This window comes from Miniopterus natalensis, chromosome 3 (assembly GCF_054644295.1).
Source record: "Miniopterus natalensis isolate mMinNat1 chromosome 3, mMinNat1.hap1, whole genome shotgun sequence".
NCBI classification, from domain to species: domain Eukaryota; kingdom Metazoa; phylum Chordata; class Mammalia; order Chiroptera; family Miniopteridae; genus Miniopterus; species Miniopterus natalensis.
In genome coordinates, this window is record NC_142083.1 from 73,792,019 (window position 1) to 73,818,289 (window position 26,271).

General features: G+C 45.7%; 1 protein-coding gene across 3 annotated transcripts; it reads left to right on the forward strand.

Moving 5' to 3' along the window:
- Positions 1-26,227, forward strand: AGFG2 (ArfGAP with FG repeats 2). 3 transcript variants are annotated; one of them, XM_087815563.1, is made up of 13 exons: positions 216-436; positions 8,669-8,762; positions 9,894-10,009; positions 11,086-11,215; positions 11,801-11,966; positions 12,660-12,785; positions 13,481-13,513; positions 19,254-19,374; positions 19,560-19,642; positions 19,821-19,904; positions 20,431-20,559; positions 20,829-20,914; positions 21,271-26,227. In XM_087815563.1, exons 1-13 carry the CDS (start codon positions 216-218, stop codon positions 21,328-21,330), a joined length of 1,449 nt encoding a protein of 482 aa, XP_087671689.1. In that variant the 3' UTR covers positions 21,331-26,227. The 3 variants fall into 3 exon arrangements, with proteins under 3 accessions (XP_016073334.1, XP_087671689.1, XP_016073333.1); XM_016217848.2 differs by lacking the exons at positions 216-436; positions 13,481-13,513 and adding an exon at positions 1-56; XM_016217847.2 differs by lacking the exon at positions 13,481-13,513.
- The last annotated feature ends 44 nt before the right edge of the window (positions 26,228-26,271 follow it).

Sequence of the window (26,271 nt, forward strand, 5' to 3'; positions counted from 1 at the left end):
ATGTCGGGCCAATCAGAGTGAGGAGGTGGGAGGAGGCTGGCCAAGCAGTGTGCAGGGTAGGCGAGGCTTGGGGTGGAGGAGTCTCGCGCGGATGCTGTGGGCTCCCTAGCTCCTGTCAGGGCAGTGCGGCGTGCGGAGGCGGGAAGGCGGTAGTGCTTGAAGGGGAAGGGGCGACTGCTGATTTGCCGGGAGGAAGCCCGAGGGAGTGGGCAGCCATGGTGATGGCAGCGAAGAAGGGCCCAGGGCCGGGTGGCGGGGTCGGCGGGGGAAAGGCGGAGGCCGAGGCGGCTTCGGAGGTGTGGTGTCGCCGGGTGCGGGAGCTGGGTGGCTGCAGCCAGGCCGGGAACCGCCACTGCTTCGAGTGTGCCCAGCGTGGGGTCACCTACGTGGATATCACCGTGGGCAGTTTCGTCTGCACCACCTGCTCCGGCCTCCTGTGAGTGGACCGGCGCGGGGGGAGGAGTGGCAGAGAGTCGGCTTAGGGGCCAGGGGAGACCCGGGGCGAAGGGATGAGGGAGGGCGGGGAGGCCTGGGGACGCGCCGGATGTGGTGAGAGAGTCCTCCGTTGCAGAGGTGTCATGGGGGAAGGAAAGGGGTAGCGGAGGCAAGACACAATTGGAGTCGCGTTGCAGGGGAAAGGAAGGACACCGGAGAGAAATGGAGAAACTCCCTAAGGGAGGCAAGGAGAACCGAAAGTGGGGATAATTGAAGGGAACTGGGGGGAGGGGTTACAGATTTAAAAAGCCAGAGAATGACAGACCTTAAAAGGGAACTTCATATAGATGGAGGGCAAGAAGGAAAGAGGTAGGGCAAATTGGGCTTAAGATGAAGGAGTACCCCTTTCTTCCTCTGGCTTGTGGCCGTCCTGGAGTATGAGATGGAGAAGCCAAGCTAAAATAGGCAAAGTAGCCCAAGTTGAGAGCACAGAGATAGTGGCAGGTAAGGAGCCAGGTTCCAGTGTTCAGGTGCAGATGCTAATCTTGCAGGGCTTCGAAATGCTATCCAGAAGCAGATATCTTAACAAATCTAAGAGATGATGAGAGCTGATGGGTTGCCCTGTTAGAGAGCTTAACTTTTCCAAAGGTTTGTAGATCTGGATGAGCCATCCTTAAGTGTAATAATTTACATCTTTAAGCTCCTTGTTGCCATGGCTTGATCCTAATAGTAACATCTAGCAACTCTTTCTAGATTTGGGGGGAGAGGCAGATTGTTGTATAATCTGATTCACTACACTTGGCACTGGCACTGTATTTGGCCATGCCTGAGCTAATTTAGAACCACAGTTCTAGCCCAGATTTCTGGTTATATGGTAAGTTTCTTTTTCCCCCTTAGGGAATTATTTGGTTAGATGCATGATTAACTTTTGTTTTTTTTCATGATTAACATTTGCTACCAAGCCTGTGTCTCTATTTTTATAAGTCTATCAAGGGGTTTATTTTGACCATTTTTTAGTATGTTTTAATACATTGGTTTGGTTGTTGGTTTCATTTTTAACAAGGAGCACTTTCCTTGTTTCTTCTTACACCTTTAGGAGCCAAGGAGGGAGCAGTATTGTTCTTGCTTGACAGATGGAAGAACAGAAGCAAAGAGAGTTTTAGTAACCTATCCAATGCCCTATGGGGCTTGCTGTTTTCAGCATTTGTTGTTTGATATTAGTTATGATCATGGCAGAACAGAAATGAGGATCTAGGTCTTCTAAGATACAGTTTAGGATTATTTCTCTACGCAGTTTTTACCTCCTTTGCCAAACTTCTATGTTCTGATCAACCTCACTTGGGTGTTGTGAGAATGGACTTGACTTTGGTCTAAGTAAAAGCCACTATGGCTCTTGGGACAATGATTTAGAACCCAAACAGAAATGTGTGAAAAGTTGTGATAGAGACACAAATGAAGCAAAAGGTTAGAAACTTGAGACTGGGACAAATACTCTAAGGAGAGAAGGAGCAAAGTTTAGGAATATTTGTAGCATAAAGTAGAAAGAGAGAGCAGATTCCTGAAGATCTTGCTATGAAAAGGAAAATCTGATTATAGAGTCTGGAAAAAAGTAAAGGGAAGCAGGGGGTTAAAACTGATGATATATCAGAGTCTGGTCCTAGGAAGAAACAGTGTTAATTCATTCCCATGGTTAGCTGTGATGGAATGAAAGATAAAACGCTGAAAATGCTGACATCATCATCATTATTTTATAGATCTTGGTTTAAAGTATCCCACAGATAACATTTCCCTTCTATAATGAATATCCTTCAATCAGGACAGAAGGAGGGGCAAGAGATCTGGGACACATTAAAAACCTGGTTTCTTTTGCTGGGAAAGTTAACTCCTTAAACATCAGTTCACAGTTTGCAAAACTTCATCACTTTCTCTTGTGGTCATTATTGTTGATCCCATTAATGAAAAGTCAAATGCCTGTGATCTGGAGAGACACTGGGTGGAGGTGAGCATGGCCTAAGGATAGATGAATAGAAAAGTACCCCAAGAGGCCTGGCTCTGTCTGAGGTGTATGTACCTCAAACTAGGGCTTAGCTTTTTAGGAACTTAAGTTCCAATGGGAACAAGTGATAGGAATTGACTAGTCCCCCTTTTTTTCAGTTTTAAAAAATTCTAGAAAGGATATTTTTGGTTAGTATTTTGGTAACGCATTATAAGAATCACTCCAAGTGATTCTTGAAGTGGTAGACTTTAGGGAACACATTTTGGTGGTTGGGAAATGAGAAGCTAGGCCAACCCTATGTTAGCAGGAAGTCAGAGTAGAGTGAATGATCAAGAAGAGGCTGGGCCAGTAAATAAAGCTAAAATGAAGGCATGTTGAGATTATAAGGAGAGAAGTATCAGATGAAATCTATAAGAAAGTTTCAATTTCCTTGACTGTGACTGTCAGCCTGAGTTCTGGTAGTACTTCTCATTTGCTAATTGGAATTCTAATTAGCCTGGACTAGAGCAGGGCATATAAAGCTTTTAAAGGGGTCTTAACAAACTACTAGCTGTGTCCTCTGAGGTGGGAAGGGCTGGGAACTGGCAAGTGGGCCAGAGGCAGAGTGTGTGAGGTGGGACATACTTATTGCAGGCTACAGAGTGAGGAGGGAGCACACACGGTCCAGCAGGCAATGGAGAGGCATGGCTCCACAGGGACACATGCACAAGTTAACATCATAAATCCACATGACTGATTGCCCATAGGTTAGGATTTTGTGGTGCTGGGAAGTGAAAATTGTAGTAAGTCAAAAGCCTGTACATTCATTTATTCATTATTCAGTCAGTCAACAAATACTTACTGAGTATCAAGTCCTAGGCACTGTTTTAGGTGTCGGAAATATGGAAATAAACAAAATTGACAAAGTACCCATATTCATTTAGCTTACATCCTAGTAGAGGCCATGGACTGTAAATAAATCATTAAATATATAATTGCAGGTAGTGATACATGTTATGAAGTAAAATAGAGCTCAGCATGGGTCAGAGAGTGATGGCAACTCATATTGAGGTATGCTGATAAAAAGAGAAGAACTATTCTTTGTTAAAATGAAGAGGATATTTATTGAGGGGAGAAAATTGGAGTACCATACTTAGCACCATTGCCAGAGAAAGGAGACAGAATTGGCTTTGTATTTCAAAAGCCAGCTTTCTGTTGAGTGTGTTGCAAATATGTCTACCTCTTAGAGGGATAGAGTGTTCTGGGGGCAGTGAGAAGAATAACCAGAGTTCCCAGCTGGCTGGATTGGCTGATGTAGCAAAGTTGACTGTTCCAGCCAAAGTTGAATTGCCCAAGATCTGAAGAAAAATTCAGATTTTAATATTGGTGGGTGGGTGGGTGATGACTATGCCTTCATCTCTGCACATGTAAGCTCATTCTCACCATCTCTTTTTTAATGAGAAATACTTTCTCAGCTGTAACAAAAACCCACAGTGTTGGTTTGAGGGCTTAAGAGAGAGAGACTATTAGTTTCTGCTGTTTCTAAATTTACATACATGCTACCACAATTGTAGGTCCAAAATTTGACCTAGTTTTTATTCATTTGGGTTTCTTCCAATACCTAATTTCCTTAACCTGATATAAATCCTTTTAATTTGCCCATGTTCATATGGAAAATAATACAATAATTATTAAATAGTAATACAAGAAGAAACTGTGTTTCGCATACTTACAACTCTAAACCTACTTTTGCCCCACTCTGTATGTATACATGTGCTGGTTTATTTATATTTCTAATGTCTACTAGAGGATGAATCTGCCATTAGAAGCTAGGTTGGGGTAAAAATTGCTAAAAAATATTTCCAGCAGAACCTTAGATGTTCTTTCTTATTCTGGTTTGCTTGCATGCCTCAATGAATAAACCACTTTTCTGTAAAAAAAAAAAAAAAAAAATGTTGAGGTATGAAACCTCATTGAATCAGGGATGGGCATTACCTCTGATACCCAATTTTTCCAGCAAAGTATGTGACATTCTTCACTGACCTGTTTTCATCCATCCTTTAAGCCATGTCCTTCAAGTCTCAGTAGTGGATACTTGTCTCTTCTACTTCTGCACAACTTTATCCTAATGATGGGATTAAGTCAGGATTAAAGTAGACAGACCTCTGGGCTGGGTGTCAAGAGATGTGCTTGATAGCTCTTCATTTATGATAGATTCCTACCCTCCTTGTCCTTTAGTTTCCCTGTCTGGCTTGCTAGTGGTGGCTTCTAGTTGAAGCACTTTTTATCTCCATGAAGAGAAAGGTGTATGGTAATAATTCACTACTTTTCCATCTGTCTGGGTTGGAGAGATAGACATGTACCTTGCCCTTATTTTAGTCCCATTCCTCCATCCCCTCCCCACCTCACCTTTCATTTGTCTGCTGGGCTGAGGTGAACAGAGTTTCACTAAATTACAGACTTAAGCACTTTATCATAGGGGCCCCTAGGACAACTTGAAAAGTCCCTAAGAAAATAATAAATTACCAAAGGGATGAGAAGAAAGGAAAAAAATGTGAAAGGATTGGCATTGAGCCTGAAGAGGAAGGCAGCTGATAATATCAGGATTCTAGTGACTCTACAAGAGAGGACAGCTGTTTATCATTGTCACTGAGGAACAACAACAGGAAATGGCTTGAAGCAGGGGAATTTAGATAGGAAGAAGTTTCCTAAAATTAGTGAAATTGACCCTGGAGCAGGGTAATAGAGGAGCCTTCCTGTTAGGGACTATTAGGGGTCTCTAATAGGGACTCTTCTTGGTGATGTTTGGGTTCAAGATAAGGACTGAACTGGTTAGCTAAACCCTGCTTAGGCAGAGGAGTGGGATCTCCTGGAGGAAAGAAATACAAACTTGGGTGTACAAATTTGAACACAAATATTCAGAGGTAAAGAATTCCCAAGTTCAGATTTGGCACAAATGAAAGAACTCGGGTGCTGGGTGGAACTGTTTTTTTCCATTGTTGACCTGGCAGAACCTTCTTATCTGAGCAGCTGAGCAGGTTTGAGGCTTTTATGAAGCAAGCTAGAAGCAAAATATGGGCCAGTTTGAGGGTGATGACCACAGAGAAACAAAAGTTGTGGTATTTGTAGAAATAGTAGGGTGCTTAATAGAGGGAGGGGAGAGAAAGACTAAGAGAGGGAGAATTGGGCAGATTTTAGTATCTCTGCAAGTTGGTTCACTTGCCAAGTAACGCAGAGTACTTTAAAGATTGATTCAGAGTACTTCAAATGTCACTTAGGTGCATTTTTGTGAAAAGGAAACTGAAGTGGAAAAAAGATTTTATGACTAGGCTGAAGGCATGCATCCTAATAATGTACTTGCTTTCAGTTGGAACAACTTGCACTATTCTGGGCAAATAAATGTGTCTCTATATTTCCCCCAGCACCTCCTGGCTAGAAAAACAGAATGGATTTGCTGTAATAACTGAAGGGCAGCACCTCCTTCTAGTTCTCACTTCTTTTGGGGAGAACCTGAGAGTTAATTTGGGGAGACTACGTACAAGTTGGAGAGTTGGGTCTATTTAATTCCAGGCCAGTGACTCATATCTGGCCCATTGTATGACCCTGGTATGTACCCAAGAGAAAGCAATACTCCTAGACAACTTGATGTCATCTACTGGGAGGGGAGGGGCTCTTGTTTCTAAATTGCTTCTCTCAGCCAGCAATGTCCTCTATGATTCAGAAACAAATTCTCTGACTCATAGGCCATGTAACTAGTCCCTCTTCTGGGCTGCAGATTATTGTGTTGCCTTGTAGAGAACTCTCTCTGCCCCCAAACTGTGGCTCTGGTTATAGAATCCAGTCTGCAGACATCGAGGTCAAAGCAGTGGTTTTTGTACTGTGCTATGGAAACATCCTGTTCCATCAGATTCATTTGGCCCAACACACCTAAATCACTTAAGTTTCTCTGTCTTCCCTTCGTCCTGTATCATCCCACCTCCCTCTCAAAAAAACCCTTCAGTTGAAGCTTAGCCATAGAAAGTTCTGTTGTTCTAAGTATCTCCTCTAGATTGATGCATTGGTCAAGTCCCTTCCCCTCCCCCCACAAGGAAGCACACCTCCCTGTTTATACTTTGCTAACAGTTCCTGGTTCTCCTTTCCGGAAAAGTCAATGACCTTTGTGTGATAGGCTTAGAATCTGTTTTTCTAGTGTAAACATAATACATTTTTACTTTTCCCCTGATCATTTCTCTTCCTTCCCCCACTGCTGCATCAGGGTGCTAATTCTCCCTGATCCAGCTGTGTGCCTAAATTACACCCTACCGCATTGAGAAGTACTCTTGTCCAGGTTTCTTGGGTCCTTTATTAGCCAGCAGTCCAGTGATTGAGAACTGGGTTCTATAATTTTTGTAAATTCCAAAGTGCCTACCACAGTGCCTTGTGTTTTGGCAAAGTAAATATTTGTTAGTGGGAGGTGAAGAAGAGGATCAGGGTCATAGGGACAGAGAGGTCTGCTCTGGCTAGACCTCAAAGAGGTCTGGCGTTCTGAGGGGAAAAGGCCTAGTTATTAAGGTGAAAAAGGGCAAGGGAAGGCATGTAGAAGTACGCTATCTGGACTTCAAAACAAAACCATTAGTAAGAGAGGCTTTAGGAGAGAAAACTGGAATATCTCTGAAATGTGATCAGAAGAGAGTCTTCAGGGCAGATCAAGTTTAAGAGCTATTGTTTGACATGTAGTAACAAAGCCTGGCTTTTGGTTCTCCCTGCTTTTTACTAGGGGCATCAGTCCTCATTGATATTGCTTGTTTTTTTAAAGGGGTATGTTGAGACCCTTTACTGAAAAATCTAGCAGCATAATTACTGAAAGTATCTTCAATTGTAGCCTCTAGTGTCTTGTCCTTTGTTAGAATCCATAATCAGTAATTTATCATCCAAAAGGGGCCTGCCTTTACTGTTCACACTGTACTATGCCATCTGTTCTCCCTCCCTACCCACACTGTCTTCACTTACACTAACCCAAACACTACTGTTCTTCCAGACTTGGTAGGAGCACCTTTATTCTGTGTGTGCTGTGTAAGCATGAATGTGTGTTTTCCCACCTTTGTCTAGGACTTCCATTTTGTAAATTTTGTTATCTCTTCTTTCTCCCTTTGCTTTCCTGTGGGCATCAACCAGGACCCTATTCTAGACTTATAGTACTTTTATTTTCACATCTTGATTCACCCATTTTTGACAAGGGAATAAAAGTTTGAAGAGGCCTCATCATTTGGACTGTCTTTCCTGACTGTGCTTGTGGTCTTTTCATTCCTGGTCCCAGGGTTTTGTTTATTTGTTTTGGTTCAACCAGTTTTGTTTTAATCTGATGAGGGCAGTAGATCTAGACCAGAGTCAAGCTTAAGGTATAAGGAAGGGGAACCTGTGAAACCCTGCTTGGCTTAGCCCCAAGTTTCCTGTTAGAACACTGGAGGGCAGTTGAGGGGGGAGGTCAAGAAAACCTTATTCTCTGCTATAATCTCCATAGGGCTTCCATGGGCAGAACTGGACTCCCAAGGAATTAACACAGAGCTGGCACAAAAGCACCCCCATGGATATATGTTCCTGACTCACACCAATCTCATGTCTCATTGTTGAACCTGACTTCCTCCTGCTTCATTGAAAGATCTAGAAATGAGAAAGTCCAGAATATTTCTTTTCCCAGAGGTCTCTTCCTGAAAGAGAGGGACTCTCCATTCCTACCACCATGCCAGTCTTCTGTGTAGACACGAGGAGGGGCAGCTAGGCTAGGACTCTGGTGTTTGTCTCCAAATCTTATCCTTGTTGGTGTTATCAGGAATTGTCAGGCACCTTCATGTTTGTCCTCCCTTGTTCTTGAAGAATTTATGTCTCATGGACTCTGGGACCTTGAAGATGTCTATAGGTCCAATGCAATGATAAAAGAGGAAATGGGAAGTGGTTGCACATCTGAGTTCCCAGATGTGCCCCTTCATCTGAACACTGAACTGTTGGGGTCTGAGCCAAGGTAGAGAAGGTTTCTGGAGGAGCAGAATGACTGGAATCACAATATGTCCTCACTCTGTCATTACTGTCTTTTATCAGAAGCCTTCAAAACATTCTTGCTTCCTTTCTTTCCTTGAATTAGGAAGTAGCTTCAGGCCAGGGAGTTCTACTTAAGCTTAATTTACGCATTGTTTTACCCTTTCTCACTTCCTCCCCTCCCATAAACAGACCTGCAGCACTAACTGCATTATATTTCTCTTTCTTTCTATTTCTCTCCCACAGGAGAGGCCTGAACCCCCCTCATCGAGTCAAGTCCATCTCCATGACAACTTTCACTGAGGCTGAAGTAGTATTCCTGCAATCCCGAGGAAACGAGGTAAGCTACTGCTGATGGAGGGTTACAGGCTGTATGTAGTTGCCTTACTTGCTCGGGAGCTTTGTCTCAAGATTATAGAAAAACCCTACAGTTTTCTTTCTAATCAAGCTTCTCTTATTTTTTAGTATGTAAGACATCTTGTCTTATGTATATTTGTATATTTGCAGAATCTTAGTTATAAAAATTGTGGTTTGTCTAGGCCCCTTGTTGGAGGAATCAGGGAAAGGAGCAAAATCTCTGCAAAGGGTTGTCCCTGCTCACTTGAGAGGGAAAATGGTTAGAGCTCCACCTTGATGAGCTTTTAGAGTTGACTGGGCCTACCCCTCTGATTAAGATCTCCTGGAGCTGACCTGAGCCTCAGCAACCCAGGTTTAAGGCCATGCCATTTACTTGAAAGTGAGTTAAACCCCTTCCTTAGCTAAAGCTGCTGATAGGAAGATGCCATTCTTGGTGTTAGCAGTGTGCCTAGCTTATGAGTGATTGACTTACTTGGAAGGTGCAAACAAGGGCCTCTAGAGGATGTTCTGGAAGCCACAACTCTGAAAATTGTTCCTGACCCCATCCCCATCCAAATTTAGTTCCCCATAATTCTCACAGACCTCTAATTTCTTTTATGTGTCACAGTATATATTTATAAGTTTATTTTTATTTATTTAAAGCATGACCTCCCCTAGCCCTGGTTAGTTTGGCCCAGTAGTTAGAGTGTCCGCCTGCAGACTGAAGGGTCCCGGTTTGAGTCTGGCCAAGGGCACATATCTCAGTTGCAGGTTTGATCACCAGCCCCACCAGTTGGGGAACATACAGGAGGCAACCAATTGATGTGTCTCTCTCACATCGATGTTTCTCTCTCTCTCCCCCTTCCACTCTCTCTGAAAAGCAATGGAAAAAAGATTCTCCAGTAAGGATTAAAAATAAATAAATAAACAAATAAATAAATAAAAATAAGGCTTGACTTCCCCATTAGATAACAGCTCTGTGAGGACAGGGATCTTGTCTGTTTTGTAGGTATATCCAGGTTTTCACACAGTCCATGCTCAATAAATATTTATTGATGAATAAACTAGAAGTGGCATCATTCCCATTTCATATTTTCTGCCCCAAATCCTCTGTCACCTAACTCCATTCCTTTAGGTTTGCAGGAAGATTTGGCTGGGTCTTTTTGATGCTCGGACATCTTTAATACCAGATTCCAGGGATCCTCAGAAAGTGAAGGAGTTTCTCCAGGAAAAATATGAGAAGAAGAGATGGTAAGGAGGAAGAAAGAGATTGATATGGAGACATGTGTTCAATACATACTTCATCTGAGAGTTGAATTGGGGCTTCTCTCAAAAGCTAGACTTGGGTTGAATCTGTTTCACTCAGATTCAGTTAGGGCTAAATTCTGCCTTCAAGATAATAAAGTTACATGGAAAGACAACTCGTTCTCAGTCACTAACCTTGCAGCTTTCGTGTCCCCTCTTTTGGGGAGATGATAAACTGATTGGAGGGGGGAAGTAGGCCTGTGGGAGTGGAGGTTAGTTTTTGTAGCTCAGCTGATCTCATATATGGAGAGAGGTGGCTGGAAGCACATGTCCTATATAATTTTATGCTTTTAGCCATCATTTCATTCATAATTTGTATGTATGCTGTTTTCTGGAAGAGGAAAACAACATCTCTATTTTCCCTAGCCTTTTATCTCCCCAGGTGTCACTTATTGTTTGATTTCTGGGGTGTGTGCATGTTGGGAGTAACTATAGGGTGGAGAAGAGAATGCAGAGAGCAAGGAGATTGATGTGGATAAAGCAGCATTTTGGATTCCCTCCTAGGGGTGTCCTCAGGAGAAAGAAGATTCTTCCAGAGTAGAGACACTATAGTGGGAGGAATTTTATCAAAAGTAGCAGGAACTGGGAGGAGAGATTGTGAGCTCTTAGAAGATGAGGTGGCAGAAAGTTTTTCTATGGAACTGAGAATATGAAGAAAACACCCAGGAAATAAAAGGAGGAAGTTGGAAAATGGGATTGCCTGTTCATCAGCATTATTGCAGGTGTTACACTTGAAACCCGGATGGTTTGACATATCAGAAAGAGGAGGGAATAACTGGCACAAGCCAGAGCAAACTGAACATTCTTGCAGAAAAAAATGAGCACATGACAGTAAAGGGGAATCTCAAGATAGACAGAATTTTGCTATGTTGCTAAATTCCCTTTAGTTCAAAAAAGAGAATTAATAGGAAAAAATGAGAAAGGATTTTGACTGCTGTAACCTGTGTTTTCCCAAGCACCTAAGCTGTGCATGGTCCAAGGTTTTATCCCTGTCCTTTCAACCTAACTATTCTTTCTCAAAGGTATGTCCCCCCGGATCAGGTCAAGGGGCCCACTTATACCAAAGGCAGTGCCTCCACCCCTATCCAGGGCTCCATCCCAGAAGGGAAGCCTGTGCCATCTCTCTCAGTTGCTGCCTCCACCTCTAGCCAGGTAACTCTCAAATCTGTCCTTCAAGATTATTTTGGGATTTGGGGGACAGGAGTGTCAGTTTCCTAAATCAAGTCTCCTGAACTTAGCAGACAACAGTTCAGAGCTGTGAGTTGGTTCTCAGCCCTGCTGTTACCTATGTCTTGCATCTATCACCTTGGACTCGTATCTTTTGGAAGAAAGAACCCAGCAGGAAGTGGTATTTAGGGAAGTCAGAGTATGAACTCCAAACCTGACCATTCCTCCAAGGAAACACAGAAGGGGCCGGGACTCTGCTTCAAGCACCTGGGAAAGATAAGGAGGTAACAGCTCCAGGGGGACTGTTGGGCAACATCCCTGTATATCTCAGCATTACCTTGACTAATATGTTCTAAAATGTGTGGTTCTGGGAGCTGGTGTACTGAGAAGACAGAGGAATTAGGTATGAGAGAGGCTAAGGCAACTTCTGCCCAGGAATCCTCTCAGTTGAGGGAAGTTTCTTCTTCTCTTCTCTTTCCACTTGCCTATCTGGGGGCAGCCTGGGGAGCCCTGCAGCTGCTGGGTATGTCTGGGATTCCAAGTGCTATATGTAATATTTTCTCCTTCAAGTCTGTCAGTCAGTCTCAGGCTCGGGTGTCTCAGCCCCGGAGTGCTCAGCCACCTCCTCACTCCTCGGTCAAGAAAGCCAGTACTGACCTGTTGGCTGACATCGGTGGAGACCCTTTTGCTGCTCCCCAGGCAGTATCATCATTTGCTGCATTCCCAGCCTTTGGGGGTAAGTGGGACTTGGGATAAGAACCTTCCTATAACATATGTACCCTTAACACCAAAAACTCTCTCCTTCGGGGGGTGACCAGGTTTTACTCAGCCCTAATTATCTTCACACGAACAGACATGATGGTAATTCTAACGCATTAAGGCTGGGAGAGTTGGAGTCAAATGGGTATGGCAGGGATTGTGTTTGGAAGTTGGGAGCTCCTAACACGTTCTTTTAGAACACTGGAAATATCATTTTTATTACTTTCCCTCTCTATTAAAATGGGAGCAGGGAGATTATCATGTGTTCCATTTCCCCTCCCCTCTTCCCAGAGAAGAGCAATAGCCAATAATAGAGTTGAATAAAGTGGTATCTAGTTTCACTCTTCTCTTTTCAAACCCCTTTCCTCCCCAAAAAATAAATTTTTTCCCACATGACTCTGCCCAAACTATTCTCTGACAAAAATGTTAATGCTTCATGGAGTAAGGATAAAAAGGTGGTGGGGAGGGATCTTGGAGGCCTCTGAGATCTCCTTTCCCCCACATGTGTCTAACTCTCTGCCCAAGGCCCCTGCCATCTCCCTCTGAAGAGGACCCTGTGAAAAGGCAGATGTCCCATTGAGTGGCCTTTGAATGCCTTAAGAATTAGTGTATATTATATAGATTAATATACATTTTATCTATATAATCTTTGTATTCCCTTCACCTATAGGCCAGACACCTTCCCATGGGGGCTTTGCCAACTTCGATGCCTTTGGCAGTAGCCCCAGCTCTTCTGCATTTGGAAGCATTCCTCTAGCTGGCCAAGCCCCATTTCAGGCCCAGACAACAGCCACAGGTAAACTCTGCCTCACCGATTTCCTTTCTCTCTTCCAACTGTATCCAATTGTTCATATCCATACATCACCTTTCATTCACTCCTGCACCAAGCTAGAGAATTGTGCAAAGGAGACAAAGAGAAGAAGCTCCAGGAAAGGCTGAGAGGAGTCTGATGAGATTCTTGTGAGGAAGAGGGGGCTCTATTGTTCTCTTTTTTCATGGAAAGAAAATGGCTAAAATTGCAGCAGGAGCTGTGCAGGTCATACACTAAAAGATTTTTGACTGGGAAGTATGGGAGACCTGAGTCCTAGAAAAATGGAAAAAGGACATGACCTTTCTTCTAGAGTACTAGGATGGTCTGTGTTGCAAAATGCCTAAAGGGCAAGGGCTGTCTCAAAGTCCAAGGCAATCTCCAGAAGTCCTCACCCATCCCTCTTAGAGCAGAAGCCTGTAAACTCTATGTTGTGTAGTTTATGTTATACATTTGAAAAAGAGTCTGAAGTTTGCCTTAAAGCATTTGGCTTCTCCCTAAGTGCCCAGGCATCGAGTCTTCAGAGCCTTTGAACTGCCCCTCTTCCTTTGGACATCCTTGGATGCAGAAGGGCAGCTGGAGCACTATAAAGAGCAGATGTCTGAGGAAAGCCAGTGACGTAATACTCTTTTTCTCCCTTCCCCCACCTACCTGCCCTTTCCCTCCTACACCCTCATTGCCAGCCAGTCGGATGCTAACTGGAAGTTACAGCTTTGGTAAGTTATTCTGCCCACCCACAGCCTACCCAAGGTAGGAGCCTACCTCAAGTCCTCTGATCCTAGAGTTTTCAGGTCTGGAAGGAACCCTTCCAATTTAGCATTTTCCAGATGAGGCAGTTCAGTAGTTTCTCCAGTAGTGCAACCCACAGAATGGCAGAGCTCAACTCCAGGCCCAGACTTCCTAACTCTCGCTCTGCCCACAGCCTTCCCACTGTGATACTGTGAACTGGCTACTTGCTTTTGTTTTTATTTTATTTTAATTTTTTGAATGGGACAAGAAGAGATTTTTTATAGTGATAAAAGTTAACAAAAGAAGTTTAACTGACAAGGCAGCCTTGAAATTCATAAAGCAAAAACTGTTAGACAATGAAAATCTAATAAACCAACAGAGAGGGAGACCATAATAGACTGTCACAAAACTAATAGATAAAGTAGATAGACAACTAAGGAAGGAAGTCGGCCATTTGAGTAACACTTTTAACAAGTTTGATCTAATAAATATAAGTAGAACTTTGTAACCAAAAGACAGAATATATAGTATTTTCAAACATATAACCATTTTACAACTTGACCGTATAGAGGGAAACAAAATCTCCATAACTTCTAACAAATCAAAATTACACAGGTCACATTCTATATGATAAAAGATGTCCTAAATAAAACTTAAAGGCATGAAACAGGGAGAAGATACTTACAACATGGAAAACAGATAAAACGCTAATAGCCATAATGTGTTTTTTAAAACACCTATAAATAAGAAAGAATAGAATAATGGACAAAGGATACAAGCAGATAATACCCAGGAAAAATATGAAAATATCTTTAACCTAACTAATCAGGGAAGACGTAAATTAGGATAAAATAATCATTTTTCACATTATATTAGCAAAAATTTTAAAGACTGGTAGTTGCCAATATTGTGTGGGAAAATGGGCCCTTTCGTGTGCTGTTGGTAAGAATATAAATTGGTACAGGGATATTCAGGTTAGCAAGAAGGAAGTGTTCTTGGGAATGGGAGCTCTAAACGAAACAGCCTATACAAAGTTGTTATAAATTGGTCTGTTCAGAAATGCATTCCTAGCACAATTGATGGTTTTAAATAATTTAAAGGAGAGAAAGAAGGCATTAGCCCTGGAGCCATTCCTGGGTGAACCTGTAGTAAAACTTTTGTCCAGTGTCTGACCGTCTCAAAAAGCAGAGTCTGCAGCCATATCCAGAGCCAAACAGCATTTCTGAGGCTCTTGCCATTGCTAGGAACATCCATGGATTATCTCCAGGAGGAATGAAAGATTCCCCATTTTGCAGGAGGGGAAACTGGCTCAACTTGATCAGTGACTTGGCCAAAACTGAATGGCTGATAAGTGGCAGATTCCATTTGCTTTGTACTACACCATGATCACAAGGTTGTTTCTGTGAGTGTGACCTTATCAAGAACTATTGGGTATGAAGTAGGGAGATTTGGTGACAGATGGGTATTTCTTCTGACAAACCTGGTTGTATTTTTATATTTCTGAAAGGGAGTATGGAGAGGGAAGGTTTCTAAAACTGCAGTTTCCCCTTGAAACTGTGATAAGGCATGTGTACAAATACAGCTCCAGGAGTGGGGCTCTGGAAGTGTGTTAGAAGCAAACTCAAGCACAGATATTCCTAGCAGTGGCCTCCTTTCTGAAAATGTGCTCTCTGTAAGGTGTTCACTTCGAGTGAGGGCCAGCTCTGCCCTCTAGTGTCCACAAGGAGACACAACACTGCCTGCAGATGGACAGACAGCCCTTCTCCCAGCCTGGGAGGGCAGAGGACCTGGTCCTCACTGAGGGAGCTCCCTGACATGAAGACCCCAAGCAGGACTGAGCTAAGTGAGGACAGGGAGCTGTGTTCGCTGAGAAATTCTATGTACCCTGAGTTAATCAGGCAAGAGAAGGGCCAGGAGCTGGAAAATCAGAGGATCGAGTGTCACCCTGCTGGCTTTCCAGCCTTCCTCATGGCCTGTAGAGTGGAGAGGATTGAAGACTAAGTATGTACAGTAGCATTATAGTCAAGCACTTGTTCCTGCAGGAAGCTCAGGGGTTGGAGAGGAAGAGTGGCCAAGCAGAGCACTGTCTTTAAGTGCTGGCACACTAGAAGTAGCCCATCTTTGGAACCTTGCAGCAGGCAGGCATTGGGCACCTGTCTTCCCTGCTGGATTCTCAGCTTCTACAAGATAGAGCCTGGTCACCATCAGTTATGCTTAGTGCCTAGTACAGTGAAGATACCCTTAAAAAGGGTTTTGGAAAAATACATCCTAAGCCTTTAGAAACAAAAGAGCATGGAGATTCAAATTACAGTTCTGGGCATTCAGAAAAAAAGCCAAAAACTTTACTGACGAGAAAATAAGATGAGGTTTGAAGGAGCCAGAGAGCAACATGGATTTGAGAACCAGCTTGGCTTCACTATTTCCTTCCTTATCTCCTGTCTTTATCTTTTCCTTTCCTATCTTTTTCCTCTTGTCTCTGAAAGGAAAAGTATCTTACATTGTAAAGGATCTTCCTTACCCTTTCCCACTTTCTGGAGGATTTTGTCCCATCATCTTTATCTTAATAACACTTCCACTTAATTCACCTCTACTGGCATATTCCCTTTTTCCCACAAATATGCTTTAAGTTTCCCATTCTACAAAATGTTTCCAGAGCCTTACCCATGCTAGTGTCTTGTTGCAACTCCTTTCCAGAGCCATACGTCTGGGAAGAGGAGCTGATGGCTTTACTCATTTTTTATTGTCCTATTTCTTTTTCCTTTTTTTTTTACAGATTTTATGGCATAATATACATTCTGTTCTGCACCTTGATTTTTTTAAACTTTAGGGTAGTATTATATTTTTTTATCAGCATATTAACAGCTTCCTCATTTTTTATAGTCTAGCATATGTATGTACCATAATTTATTTGATCGATCCTCTGTTGATGAATATTTAGGATGATTCAGCTTTTTGTTGTTAAACAGTGCTGCAGTTAATAACCCTGTATGTCATGTTTGCACTTGCAAGTTATATCTGTAAGAAAATTCCTTGCAGTGGAATTGGTCTAGCAGTATTTTTATTTATTATTACAAATATGTCAAGTGCTATGAAGAAAAAGAACAAGAAACTATGAAAGGAAAACCAGAATTGAATTCACATTAATGCATCAGGAAAGGCCCATCTACAGACATGGTTCTGTTAAGCCGGAAGTTAGCAGGCCAAGGCCATGGGTGGGGCCTCTTTTTATTTTATTTTTTAATTTTTTTATCCTCATCTGAGGATATTTTTTCCACTGCTTTTCAGAGAGTGGAATGAAGAGAGAGAGAGAGAAAGAGAGAGAGGAGAGAAACATCAGTGTGAAAGAGACATCGATTGGTTGCCTCCCGCATATGTCCCAACCGGGCTGATGATGGAGCCTACAACAGAGGTATGTGCCCTTGGCCAGAATTGAACCCTGGACCCTTCAGTCTGAAGGCTGACGCTCTAACCACTGAGCCAAACTGGCTAGGGCAAGGGTAGGGCCTCTTGTTTAAGGTAGAGGCAGAGCACGTAGAAAGGCTGGAGCTGAGGGTCCAGGAAGGTCTTCTTCACTTGTGTTCATGATCTGAGCCAGCTATCATATGTTTCCTTTGAGACTTTGTCTTGCTTCTCTGACCTCACAGATCATTTCTTAAGTCATAGGTTATAATACCTCACATTTGTGTTATATTTTAGATTTTAAAACACTTATCTCAGCCCTAGCCAGTTTGGCTTAGTGGTTAGAGCACCTGCTGGTGGACCGAAGGGTCTTGAGTTCGATTTTAGCCAAGGGCACGTACCTCGGTTACAGGCTCAATCCCCATGTGCAGGAGTCAACCAATAGATGTGCCTCTCTCACATCGATGTTTCTCTGTCTTTATCCCTTCCACTCCCCCTAAGCAATGGAAAAAATATCCTCGGGTGAGGATTAAAAAAACAGCAACAAACAAATAAAACACTTATCTCAGATGGTCTTTACAGCTACCCTGTGAGGGTGAGAAATGGAAAATGAAATGGTTTGCTATAGCCACAGCAGTAGCACATGGTAGAGCTACAAGTAGAATCCAGTTCTCACTTAACCTATTCAAAAAAATTTTTTAATAGAATGGTCACTGTGGGCTTTGTGGAAGAAGTTGACATTTATTTATTTTATTTTTATTTTTTTAATATGTATTTATTGATTTCAGAGAGAGGAAGGGAGAGGGAGAGAGAGATAGAAACATCAATGATGAATCATTGATCAGCTGCCTCCTGCATGCCCCCGACTGGGGATCAAGCTCGGAACCCAGGCATGCGCCCTGACCGGGGAGTTGAACTGCGATCACCTGGATCATAGGTTGATGCTCAACTGCTGAGCCACGCTGGCTGGGCTCATTCTTTTTTTTTAGTTGATTTGAGAGAGAGAGAGACATCCATTTGTTGCTCCACCCATCTATGAATTTATTGGTTGATTCCTGTATGTGTCCTGACCTGGGAATCAAACCCGCAACCTTGGCATATGGGGACAATGCTCTTACCAACTGAGCTACCCCACCAGAGCTATTTGTTCATTCTTTTTTTTAAAAAATGTTTTTATTGATTTTTTTTTTTTTTTTTTTTAGAGAGGGGAAAGGAGAGGGAGAAAGAGATAGAAACATCGATGTGAGAGGCACATCAATTGGTTGCCTCCCGCATGTGCCCCCACCATGGCTGGGGATCAAGCCTGCAACCAACATATGTGCCCTTGGCTGGAATTGAACCCAGGAGCTTTCAGTCCATGGGCCGACGCTCTAACCACTGAGCCAAACCAGCCAGGGCTATTCATTCATTCTTGAGCACCATCATGTTGCAGACACTGTGCAGTGTGTTTCCCTTCAGTAATGAGTCTTCCAGCACTCATAAATATAAAACTTTTTTCCATTTGTAGCCTTGTCTTACCCTCACAACAGCCCAGAATGGTTGACAGATGAGACAAAGACACATAGATAAAGAGGCTTTCGTAAAATAATGGGGCCTTAGGCCTCTTCCTGTGAGACAAGATTGCTCGGGATTTCCAGGGCTCTTGCTCTGTGGACTATTTTGTAAAACTGCCACATGGGGCTTGCCCTTTGCTTTTGCTTTTTAGATGTGAACACCAGGGAAGTCAGGAGAACCCTGTAGTCGGCTCTGCCCAGTGAGCAATGTGCCTAAGCCCTGATCTAAGCTCATAGCATCAGGGTGGCCCCCCAAAAAAGAGGTGACTCCAATGGGAGTGCTGATGGCTGGAGATTTATGCTCATCACCTCCAGTGCCATCTCCATGAGTCTCCCAAGTGTCCCTGAACCTTTCTGCCTTTCATAGCTCCTCCCCCACTCCCTCTACCTGCTCTTCATATGATTTATCCATAAATGGAAATGCTGCTTTGAGGAAATTACAGTCTCTTGAGGGGGAAAATGAAAAGTGTAAGTCAAACTAGAGCAGGAGGGATGGTGACCTGACATGAGGAAGAAATGCTTTTCTCTCAGTGGTGGCAGCTTTGAGCACTAGGAAGACTGAGAAAAGCTAAGTATCACATTGCCTGGAATTCTCAATGGGAGACAAGCCCTCCTGAACTGGGTGATCTGTGGGAAGACTGTGCTGGCTCAGAAAACCCAGGTGGTGCCTCTCATGTGATCACTCCACTCCTCCACTGCACCCCATCTCCTCCTCTTCTGCCCCTACCACCTTGTCTCAGCCCAACATTCCGTTTTATTTCCTATGACTTTCCAGGGAGCAGCCAGGTGACTCCATTTGGTGCCTCTCCTCTTGCACCTGCCAGTCAGCCCAACAGCCTCACAGATATGGGTAGCCTCCTGGGACCTGGGACATCAGCTGGAGGTATCCCTAGCAGGTAGGCACACACATCAGGGGTTTGCCTTGGGGTAGGAGAGCAGGGCAAGGAACTCTGGCCTTACTTTTCCCAGCCTACTTAGCTCCTGTCTAGCAGTACTGGGTTTGCCACGTCCCAGTCCCTTGCCTAGCTTATCTCCTTGGTCCCGGAAGATGTGCATGCCAACCTCTCTCCCCATATTGCAGCATCTTTGGGATGACCAGTCAGGTCCCCATGCTCCAGTCGGCCACAACTGGTGGAGGTGGCAGCACAGGGCTTACGTTTGGAGGTGAGTCTTGCCTGTGGAGACCCGGGGAGGGGATCCAAGTCCTAGAGGGAACTGAGGACTCTGGGCAGGGGTGGGTGGAATGGAGAGAAGATTGAGGAATGTTCAGTTATCACAATATTAAGCAAATTTTTTAAAAAAATCTTTTTTTCTCACCTCTGCCCATTCCCATCCTGAGCAGCCTTCACCAACCCTTTCACAGCACCTGCTGCTCACCCTCAGCTGCCTTCCACAAACCCATTCCAGCCCAATGGGTTGGCCACAGGTAAGCCTTCCAGATTGTCCCATGGCCCTGTCTTTCTGTACAGCACAAATTTCCCTGCACCTCTCTCCCTTCACCCCAGAGAAGAAGAATAGCTTCCAGAGGTGCAGCATGTGGCAGGCCTAGTGCTAAGTGCTTTACATCTGTTATGTAATTTTCACAGTGGCCCCAGGAGATAGGTACTGCCCCATTTTAGAAATGAGATAACTGAGGCACAGAAAGGGCTATTAATTAGCTTTAGTTTATGCAGTTTAATAGGTAGCCTAAAGCTGCCCCCAGTTCTGTGCGGTGCTCATGCTCTCCATGCCACAAGCCATGTGGGCAGGAAGTGGGCAGGTTTGGTGGGCTGCATGGAAGTTGAAGAGTTCCATGGCTCATTCAGGGTACTTCCACTAGGTACCTCTGGTTAGGGAAAAACTCCATCCTATTTTCCCATCTTGGAGAAAATAGGAATTTTGGATTTAGGAAGAACTGTTCTCCACCCTACGTTCCAGAACTTCGCCTGAGCCTCGTGTCCCTCACTCCACAGGACCTGGCTTTGGGATGAGCAGCACTGGGTCTGGCTTCCCCCAGACAGTGCCACCCACCGGGGCCTTTTCCAGCACCTTTCCACCACCAATGTTCTCCCTGCAGACCCCGATGACTCAGCAGCAGAATGGTAAGGGATTGAGACCTCACCCTCCTTCCTCACTCCCCGCAGGAATATTAGGGACCCAGACATGTGAGCTGGTTCCATTTTGGACCATAGGGGAGGAATCAGGGAAGCACCAGGCCTGCCTGTGTCCTCTGACTGCTCCATACCTTCATTCCCGTCTTTAGGAAGGCCCCCTCTCACTGCCCACCTGGGAGGTAGCTGTGCCTGCCCTGCAGGGAGGTAGACAGAGGGGCAGGGCTCGCGTCTGCTGAGTTTTAACTCTTTCTTCCCAGGATCTTCCTTCGGTGACTTAGGATCAACTAAGCTTGGACAGAGGCCACTGAGCCAACCAGCGGGCATCTCCACCAACCCCTTCATGGTGAGTGCCCCAGTGCACCATGGTGTGGCCCATACCCTTCACTCTGGGGCTTGGGGACAGAATCCTTCCAGGAAAAGGGGGTAATGTGGGATAGAACTCAGGCCCCTTCTTCATAAAGTTCTGCCTTGTCCAAGCCAGGGATGAGTTGGGGTAGTTGATGGGCTTTCTCTGCCCTGTCACCTCCCCCATCCCCCAACACCCACCCCCTCCACTTGCCTCTTAATCTCCTTCATGTTCCCACTTTCCTCAGCACAGTAATGTTGAGGGAGAAAGGAATCCTGAACTACATTTCTTCTGTGGCTTCCAGCTTTACTTCTTTAATCTAACAATTTGTGGTTCTTGTTGTTTCTTTCCAGACTGGATCCTCACCAAGCCCATTTGCCTCCAAACCTCCAACCACCAACCCATTCTTGTAGCACTGTGCCCTGGGGAGGGGGGCTATTCCCTGCTCTCTGGGGTCCTTCTACTCCCTGGAGCTCTGGTGACCACTTGCCTGTGGCATTTCTGTGCGTCTGAGCCCAGAGTGGGCCTTGCTGTGCAGGGTAGGGTCTTGGAGATGGTGGAGGTGCTAATGCTTTGCTTGGAGCTTGCATATAAAAGGGCAGCTTCCTTCTTCCTTCCAGCCTCCACACAAGCAGGAGGCCCAGGAGAGAAGGCAGGGCCTGGCCTAGAGGAGCAATGGTGTTTTATTTCTCAAATTATTAATTACGATGGCAGTAATCCTCCTCCTCTCCTGCCCTCAGCATACACAGTACTCCCTTCATTCCCAACCCCATGGGCAGAGGAAGCTATGGGCACAGGCTGACCAGTGTTCCCCTGGGGAAACTCTTCCTCATGCCCAACTTTCCAACACTGTTCTCGTGGACAGAAGCACAGTGGGAGGAGTATGGTAAAGGTGGGGATGAGGTGTGGTGTTGACGTGGGATAGTGATTAGACAGGCTGAGAAGGCCCCGGGGGACCAGAGTGCCCTTGGTGCCCTGGCTTGGGCCAGCACACCTTTTTTTCCACATTTTTGCTTCCCCAGCTCCCTCCCTCATCCTGGGCACTCAGAATGACTAGTTTTACCTACATACTTAGACATGTCCAACTCCTGTTAAGCACTTTAGTTAGTTGTGGTGTCATGTTTGGATACCAGTGTTTTATATTTATACATAGAGAGAATTTTCTAATATAGCTATTATACACACACACACATACACACAGTCTTTCTCCCTCTCCAAGACAGTTCTTTTACATGGGGAATGGGATGAATCCCATCTGTGCCTCGACCAGCAAAGCCAGAGCTCCAGAGGGTGGGGGCGAGGGCAGCCACATGTTCTGACCACCCCTGAGACTGGACATTTCCAGGGAAAGGCTTTGTGGCTACTTTTTTCCTTTCTTTTTTCCATGTACCTCCCCGGCTCCCAAATCTCTGCACCAAAGCTGTTATAGGCAATGTTGGAAAAGAACTACATTTGAAAGAAAAAAAAAATGGCTCTCATGGTCTTGCTTTGGGCCAGCTTGAGTGACCTCACGTCAATCAACATGACTGCCTGGGTTGGTGATCATGTTGCCTGTGATGCTGCGTGCTGTTGGCCAAGGACAGGACTCACTGCCCACAGAGCCAGCCCCTGTCTGAACTGGAGTCCCATGTTAGCAATCGGAGGGAGCAGAACGGGAGAAAGCCTGTCTCTGCCAGGAACGGGAGATAGGTGGCTATAGTGGGGGTGGGCAAAAGAGGAGGTGCCAGCTGGGAGATGGGAGTAGGCCACTCCCAGGTTCATTCTCAGCCCCTCCTCAGACTGTTTCCACCTGAGGATATGGCCACAGCCTTGGTGTCTGGGCTGTTTGGTGACAAGACAGATGGCTTGGGTTAAACACCTTGCCTGGCTGAGGAGAGGCACAGGACTCAGCCTTGCTGTCAGAAGAGGTTCCCGCCTGTTCCAAGTTGCCCAAGAACTCCTGGCCCTTTAGCCATTTATAAGATTTCTCTGGGTCTTTCTACCCAGTGACCTTTAACGGCATAACAGCAGGGAGACAGGTATTGGGTTACCACTTTATTTACTTTGAAGATTTTTTTTGAAAATACCTCCAGTTGCTGGTATCTGCCCAGCAAGGATGGCTTCCCAGGCTTTCCACCCGTGCTGTCTTGTGTCTGTTTTCATTCTCCCATCCTCTCCCCTCCTTCTGTCTCCTGGTGGGATCTCCTAGGGTGGACCACCATCCTTTTCCCCCTGGATTTATTATGTTTTGTCTGTTCCCTTCTCCTAGTATTTTTCTCTGTCACCCTTGATTATCTATATCCTTCGCCCTGTCTCTTTGTTTGGCATTCTCTCTGCTCAGAGCCAGGGAAGGGTGGGGAAGCTGATATCTGTTGCTGTGTAGTAGGGGAAGGAGCCTTATTTCTCCCCAGCTCCCCCACCCCTCCTTTCCTAACCAAAAACATTGAAGTTTGGAGGTGAGATTTAAAGGACCAGGAGCTGCAGTGATTCTTACTGCATGTTTGAGTCACAGTCCTACTTTTTCCCAGGGATCTCCTGGGCCCAGGACGTCCCTGCAGTACCCTCTTCCTGCTTCCCAGTCACTCTGTCTGACAAGGACTCCAGCAAGCTCACTGGCCAGAGCTGGGTTACCAGTCAGAAGTTATACTGGGTCAGCCCCTGATTCCAGGGCAGAAAAATCAAGAGTTCCCCAGCCATAAGCCAAGACTAGGACTGCAGCTGCCTCTCTTGGCAGCTGCGTCTCCTCTCTTCAGGCCAGTGGCAAAGAATGGAAAAATCCCTGGCCTGATAGAAAATGTCTAAATGACTGAGCTGTGTTCTTCCTACCCTAACCCCTGGGGTATCCCTGCATGGCCCTGCCTGGTAGTTACAAATCTGAACCCCACTGCGCACACACCATGGGGCTGGAAGGACTCACCCAGGCTCCCACCACGTTTCTGACCAAGTCCTCATGTCCCCCCCCCTGACCATTGCGGTGACCATGCTCTGCAGACAACCATCCTCTGGCTTGGTTCCAGCCTTCAGCAGGTCACCTGTGGGTGAGGTAGCAGGTGCAGGTCCCCAGGACCTCTGAAGAGCTCTTCTGTCTTCCACATTGGAGCCTTGGAGCCATGGTGGGGGAGGGCTAAAGGAAAGGGCTAAATGTATGGTGCTGTCCCTGCATCACCCTCCACAGATGAGTGGGAACCCAAATAGAGGAGGGAGGGGCACATGGGAACAGCCTGGCCTTAGTACCCCAGCCTCCTCCCTCTAGGTTCCTCTCCCGGGTAACAAGATATTTCCATAAGGACTTAGAATGTAGAGAGATACCATCCCACAGCTGCCCTGCACCTGGCAGGGTGATGCACAGGTGGACCCCTCTAGTTGGGAGAAGTGTTCTCACCCAGCAGAGCTAAGGTTCTGCCATTTCCTGTCCCTGGGGAGCAACTCAAGTTACCAGGGCAACAGGCTAGAATAAATCTTGTCTGGTAAGGACAAGGGCAGTGTTGCTAGGGCAACTGATTAGGCCAGTTTGGCTCCAGGCTTTTCCTGGTACCAGCAGGCTAAATCACCTGGCACTGATTACCAACCCATCTACCACTGCTACTTGCCCAGAACCCAGGCACTAGGATCCCTGCTGCTTTCTGCTTTGTCTACGCAGCACTTAAGCTTAAGGTGATCTGGAGCTGCACTTTGTGACAGCAGCTGTTATTTCACAGGACTGGGGTGCTGCAAGGTGGCTTGGTTGATGGGGAGTGGAAAGGAGTAGGTATGACAAGACCCTCCCGTGGGTAACTTCAAATCAAGCCTGGGGAGTAAGGCTCCAGGCCACAGCAGGTATGTGTGCCCTGTGGGTGCCCTGCTCTTCAAGGCAGCACCCAGACTGGGAAGGGGAGGGGCCTGGAGATGGCTTTTGTGTCCCAGCCACTTTGCACATTGGCATATGGTACAAAGATGAAGGCCACACTGTGGCCCTGAACATACTGTTTTGGTGGCTACTTATGGATCCACATACCTGCCTCTCCCTGGCCAACACCAACCAATAGTGGCTGCTACCACTGTCCCCAGTGCACCACCTGAGCTGCTAGCACTTCTCCTGCACCTTGATGGGGCTTTGGCTGACTGAGGGGCACTTGGAAGTGGGCCTAGGCATAGCGTGCCTGCTGGCTGGATGCCCACCCTCAGGATGCTGGTTGGCTCCCATATCCCACTCAGCATCATGCGTGACAAGGCGTTCAAGGATAGCTTCCACGCACACTGCACCTTTGGCTCCTCCAGTATTCCAGGCCTGGGAAATGGAGCAGCTCTACTCTCCCTGCTCAGGCTGTCCTGGCCCTTGGACTAGTCAGAAAAAGAATCAGGTTCCCTTGCTTCAGTACTCTTGTTGCATCTCCTTTACCTGGCTGTGCTCCTCCCCAAACACCATCTTGTGGTGGCTACACATTGCCCTCTTCCTCTCCCCTGCTCTCAGCTCCCCCCTTTAGGTATCTTACTTGCCATGAGAGTGATAGTATGAGGTCCTCTAAGGCCCCCATCAGTCCACTGCTGGTTTGTCTTGTAGAGTGTGCACTGACCAGTGCCATTTTCCCCCAAGTGAGTTGGTCCATAGAAGATCAGAAATGGGGTATTAAAATGTTTGAATTCTAGCCCTGGCCGGGTAGCTCAGCCGGTTAGAGTGCCCTCCGATACACCAAGGTTGCGGGTTTGATCCCCAGTCAGGGCACATATAAGAATCAACCAATGAATGCATGAATATGTGGAGCAACAAGTCAATGCTTCTCTTCCTTCATCTAAAATTAATTAAAATAATGTCTGAATTCCAACCCCATCTCAAACCTCTCAAGAAGCAAAGGGCAAAGAGTACCCCCACCAGAGAGTCTGTACTGTGATCAGAGACCACCAAAGGAGATCCTATGGAGGAAAAGACCATCTCTCAGGGGCATTTCCATGCTGCCCCATTACCCTCAGCCCCTTCTCACCACCGTCCAAAAATGCCACCATGGGCCTGTTGAAGCAGTTCCTGAGTGGGAAGAGTATTGGAAGGCTAGAACCAGAAGAGGGTCCTGCTGTAAGGGTGGCTGGGCTCAGCTGTGGGTGATACAAAACTGCAGATGTGCCTGCCAGCACAATCACTGCGGACACAGTTCAATGTTCCATTCACATTCGCCTCACGTGGTCACTTTCTCAGCAGTCAGCTCAAATCAACAGAGACACCCCCAAGCTCCCCTCCCCTGCCAAAGACCAGTCCCAGCGGCCTGGGGTGGAGCCTGCGACTCAAACTCCACCTCCACCACTGGGCAAACGTCCAGCTCCCAGGGCCTGTGAGCTTTAACCTTGGGGGGAGGGGAGTTGGAGAGCAGGAGGGGAGAGAAGGATGGGGAGACCCAGGTGTCCTG